Below are 5089 nucleotides of genomic sequence, written 5' to 3'. Positions count from 1 at the left end.
CGCTCGCCTTGATAGCTGTCCCATCTCTTTCTTAACTGCCCCCTCTTTCTGTCCTGCTTGCCTCTGTGCTCTCCGGCACGTCAGGGCCCGCTGACTCCCGCGCCTCTGTCGGTTGCTCTCTGCGCACGTCTCGGTGTCCCTGGCATCCTCACGTCACTGTCTCGCATCTTGTGTGGCCCTCGCTGTCTCGCTGTAGACCCTCTCTCACCTCTCTCTCGATCCCTCAGCTCCCATCCCCGGGGGTCTTGTCTCCCGAGCTCTCCGGCTCGATCCTTCTTGGGCGTGCGCTCCGCTGGGTCTCCCTCTGTCTGGGACGGTCGGCCCCTCTCCCGGCCCCCTCCCTCCCGCCACCCTCCCATCTCTGGCCCTCCCTCGGGCTCGGCCTGGGGGGTGGGGGGCGGCGACGCGAGGCGGGGCGGCCGGGCGGGGCGGGGCGGTGACGCGGGGCCGGCGGGGCTAGAGGCGCGGCAGAGTGGGGCGGGGGCGCAGTCCCGGGTCCGACCGGCCGAGCCCCGCGCGCCCCGCCCGCGCCCTGTGCCTCCGCCCGGCCGGCCGGCGGGGGAGGGGGCATGAACCGGCGCCCGCGCGCCGCCCGGATCTGCGGGCCGGCCTAGACCCCCGCGCGGGCCCCGCGCCCCAGCCGCTGCCGCCGCCAAGCCCCGGGGCGCCGCGATGCAGCGGCCGGGGGAGCCGGGCGCAGTGCGCTTCGGCCCGCCCGAGGGCTGCGCCGACCACCGGCCGCACCGCTACCGCAGCTTCATGATCGAGGAAATCCTCACTGAGCCTCCGGGGCCCAAGGGCGCCGCTCCTGCCTCTGCCGCCGCCGCCGCGGGCGAGCTGCTCAAGTTCGGCGTGCAGGCTCTGCTGGCGGCGCGGCCCTTCCACAGCCACCTGGGTACGTGCGGGGCCTGGGGCCGCGGGGCGCTGGCCGGGCTCGGCGGGAGGAAGCGAGCCGCGGCGTCTCTCGGACGCAGCTCCGGGAACGCAGGCCCCCGACCGTACCCTCTGCGCGCTCCCGGCGGGGAAGCAAAGGGGGCAGGCGCTGGGCCGCGCAGAAGCCAGGCCTCGTGCCCGTGGGCCAGGCCTGCCGGGAGGGCATTCGCTCTCTTCTTCGCTGCGACCCTGCGGTTTCCAGCCCCGAGGAGTCCAGGCCCGGGGACCCGAGCCCGCATCCCCATCGTGGGCGCTGGACCAGACTACTAATGTCAGACTTCGGGTCAAAGCGACCTCAGGCCGCGGGCGCCTGGGCCTTCCCACAGAGAGCTGGCTGGGAGTGGCCGCGGCTGCCCAAGCCGGGAAAGCCGGACCTTTGGGAAAGAGGCCCGTGTCTCCGAGTGCTATACTGGGGGCTGACGCTGGCCCGAGCCAGCCCGGAGCCTCCCAGAGCCCCGGGGTCTCAGGCTGGCGACGAACCGACCTGTGCTGTAGCACAGAGCCCCTTGGGCCTTGCCTGGGGACAAGAGGCTTGTTTGTGAGCTGCTGCCCGAATGGCCCTTCTGCTCCAGGTCGGCTGCACCTTGGCAGAGCTTGAACCAGCAACTCAGGCTTTTTCTGTCCCTTTCGGTTCTCTTCTTTCCTTGTCGGGGCCCTGTCTTGACCTTCTGTGCCCTCTCCACTGCACCCCTTCTTCTGGCCTTTCCCCGTCTCTCTCCAACCGGCCTCTCTCAGTGGGGTGGGTCTGCCCTTCCTTTCTCACCTTCCCCCAAGGATCTTTTCTCCCCTCTGGGCTCTCTCCTCATACTCACCCGCACATCTTGCCTGGGCCCTTCCCGATTCCATCGGGGCTAGAGCACTCACTGGTAGTGAGATGCCTATCTGGGCAGGGAGCCCTCCTACGTTCTAGCGTGACCTCAGCCCAGGGAGCCGACTTCCTCCACATGCAGTGAACCTCCAGCCAGTGTTCCGCCTGCCTGGGGGGCCGCAGGGCCAGTTTGTTCGTTTTGAGTCCAATCTCTGCTGCCTTTTGCCTCCAGCTGCACTGTTAATAATTCGTTTGAAGCGGGCAAAAAAAAAAATCGTTTAGGACTAATGAAAACTGAAACGTCTTCGTGGGGAAGAGTCTAAACGGAGAAAACAGGAAGAACAAATTTCCCATTTCTTGGGGTGCTTTGGAATTTCCGGGAAGCGCCCAACTTCACCCCTGCTGACAACCCGCTGTCTGCCCCTCAGAATTGGCTGTTTTGCCCTGCACAGAAGAGCAGATGTGCTTCCTCCACTGAAACTCTTCCCCACACCCCCGAATGCAGCAAAGCCTATTTAGTTGGGGCAAATGCTTATCTTCCTAACTCTGTGCCGTTTTTTCTTGGTTTCCCTTTTCCGTGACACATACTCTATGTGTTTGGGAGCTTCGACCTTGTTCATTGAGAATCCTGAAATCTCAGAGCAGCTGGGGCCTGGAGAATGCCAGGCAGAGCCCGGGTGGGGGAGGTCCCCTTCCCAGACTCTGGGGACCCTGGCGTCGAGGAGGTTCAGCCTAGGTGCCTGGCGCAAATCTCTCACTTCCCGGCCAGCGCGAAGGTTTTGTGTTGGGGTCACCGGCTGAGAGAGAGCTCTCGGCTAGGGCGCATGGTGCGAGGATCTACAGGAGGAGGAGCAAGGCCCGAGCTCACCCGGCTCCCCACTCTCTCCCCGCAGCCGTGCTGAAGGCCGAGCAGGCAGCGGTGTTTAAGTTCCCGCTGGCGCCGCTTGGCTGCTCCGGGTTGGGCTCGGCGCTGCTTGCTGCGGGGCCTGGGCTGCCCGGCGCTGCCGGCGCGCCGCACCTGCCGCTCGAGCTGCAGCTCCGCGGGAAGCTGGAGGCGCCTGGCGCCGGGGAGCCGGGCACCAAGGCCAAGAAGGGGCGTCGGAGCCGCACCGTGTTCACCGAGCTGCAGCTGATGGGCCTAGAGAAACGCTTCGAGAAGCAGAAGTACCTCTCCACGCCCGACAGGTAGCGCGGGGCCAGGCTAAGCCCAGCGGGTAGGGGGAGGGGGGCTGCTTGCCCTGCTGAGGGTGCACCCCGCTCTTTCCAGAATAGATCTCGCCGAGTCCCTGGGTCTGAGCCAGTTGCAGGTGAAGACGTGGTACCAGAATCGAAGGATGAAGTGGAAGAAAATAGTGAGTGTTTTTGTGGCATTCTGCGCCCTCTATTTGCAGCCGTGCCCCTGTAGCCTTCTTCAAGAGGTGCTCCACCATGGAGACTTATGCCCAACCCTCCCGATTCCCTCGGTGCCTGGTGCCCAGAGGGACCCTCTCTGCTCTCTGTCCCACTGGGTGCCCTAGCTCAGCTCCTTTCGCGCTCCCTGAACCCTCAGGATTCCTGGAAGACTTGAACCCCTCTGCCGGACCCTCTGGTCGCTTTTCCCTAGCAGCGCTCAGACAAATGGCCGCCATTTCCCGGGGGCTAGGCGCGGCCTCGAATGGCCTCGTTGGGCTCTTCAGGCCCTGCCTGGACACAGGGCGCGGGGGTCCCCGGCCCAGTCCCAGCTCAACGCGGTGCCGCCCGTCTCCCGCGCAGGTGCTGCAGGGCGGCGGCCTGGAGTCTCCCACCAAGCCCAAGGGGAGGCCCAAGAAGAACTCCATCCCCACGAGCGAACAGCTCACGGAGCAGGAGCGCGCCAAGGAAGCGGAGAAGCCGGCGGAGGCGCCGGGCGAGGCCGGCGACCGGAGCCACGAGGACTGAGCGCGGCAGAGGGTTCGGGCCCAGGGAACCCCAGCGCAGTCCGCGGCCCCCATAACCCGCCGGAAGCCGCGAGTCGGCCCTTCTGCGTCCACGCCGTTTGCTTTCTAAACTTTTTATTATTACCTTGAATGCGGACATTTAGGGGCCAAACAAGGAAGGACAGACCCTGAAGCCAAACCCGTGCGCTCGCGGGCCCTAGCCTGGAAACACGTCCAGCGCGGCGGAAGGTCGCCTCCTCTCGGAGCTCGCCGTAGCCAGGCGCTCCAGGAGCATTCACGCCCCGATCCTATCCTGCACCCCCCAGTCGCCTCGGGCCGCCCCCCCGGGCCCGGACGCCTCCAGGCACACACCCGCTTCCGCGCGTCTGGGGACCCCGCGGCCCGGCGCAGGCCACCACGGCCCGAGATGGCGCCCGGACAACCCGACATCTCTGGGGCCCCTACCCCTCTCTTACGAAGACGGTGATTTTTTTCCAATAAAATATTTTATGACACAGCGGGACTTGATGGGGGGGCGGTTTCTGAATCCGCGACGTTGGCAGGGGGGACGCGGCGAGGTAAGAGGGACACGCGCAGTGTCTTCTGAAACATCTTTTCCCCGGGCTACGTGGACTCGAGCCGTGACCTGCTCCACCTGGCCTGGGCCGGGCACGCAGGCACCTCGGTCGCTGCAGGATCCTAGGAATCGCTTCCACTCTGGGCGTGAGGGCCACTCTGAACCTCCTGCCCTCCTTCTCAGCCCAGGGCACTCCAGACGGTAGCAAACGGGCTAGACAGGGATCGCCAGTCCGAGGGCACCGCGGCGCTCACTCCGGAAGCTGCCCGGGGCTGAGAGCCGCCTCCTGTTGTTGGTTCAGTCTCCTGGGGCTTTAAGGACTAACTGCGAGGTCCTTGAGATTGTACGGGCCAGCCCTTCCTGAGGCCTATGGGAAACCAAGGACTCGGGGTTTGCACAGAGGCCGGCCACCATCAGCAGCTCCAGCCTGCAGAGGCGCCTGCCTCCCTGAGTTTTCAAGTTTTCCACGGTATACACAGGAGGGAGGCATCTGGCAGCCGAGTACCGGCACCTGTGGGAGTACCTGACCGAGGCAGAGGGCCGAGGACTCCAAACTGCTCAAGGTCACGCAGGGTGCCCTTTCCAGGGGCGCGGCTTGGTGGCACGTGTTTGCCCTCCCTCCCCCCTCCCCACACACGGAAAGCCTCGGTTGCCTCCTGGTTGCCTCCTCTCCGGTCTAGTCTGGGCTGGGAGCTTGCATGTTGGTTGCTGTTTTTGTGCTTCCTAGGACTACCACCAGGGTATGGAAATGGAAAAATGGCCACTTTGCTGGTTAAAGCTAGGGGAGAGATGGAAACTTGGTCCTGCAGAGTTCCAAACAGGAGGGAGATTTGAAACCAGGTCCTTGCAGGTGCAAATAAGAGGGAAAGAGAGTCA

At 65.1% G+C, this 5089-nt stretch overlaps 1 protein-coding gene across 2 annotated transcripts; it reads left to right on the top strand.

Annotated features, from left to right (window-relative positions):
• The first annotated feature begins 463 nt into the window (after positions 1–463).
• BARX1 (BARX homeobox 1) lies at positions 464–4254 on the top strand. 2 transcript variants are annotated; one of them, XM_079926798.1, is made up of 5 exons: positions 464–895; positions 2635–2926; positions 3009–3093; positions 3494–3670; positions 3801–4254. In XM_079926798.1, the coding sequence occupies exons 1-4, from the start codon at positions 673–675 to the stop codon at positions 3656–3658; spliced, it is 765 nt and encodes a 254-aa protein (XP_079782924.1). In that variant the 5' UTR covers positions 464–672; the 3' UTR covers positions 3659–3670; positions 3801–4254. The 2 variants fall into 2 exon arrangements, with proteins under 2 accessions (XP_079782924.1, XP_079782923.1); XM_079926797.1 differs by having other exon boundaries at positions 3494–4254.
• The last annotated feature ends 835 nt before the right edge of the window (positions 4255–5089 follow it).

Source organism: Stenella coeruleoalba (genome assembly GCF_951394435.1).
Source record: "Stenella coeruleoalba genome assembly, chromosome: 7".
NCBI classification, from domain to species: Eukaryota; Metazoa; Chordata; class Mammalia; order Artiodactyla; family Delphinidae; genus Stenella; species Stenella coeruleoalba.
Note: the sequence above shows the minus strand (reverse complement) of the source record. Positions and strands in the feature narration are given on the sequence as shown.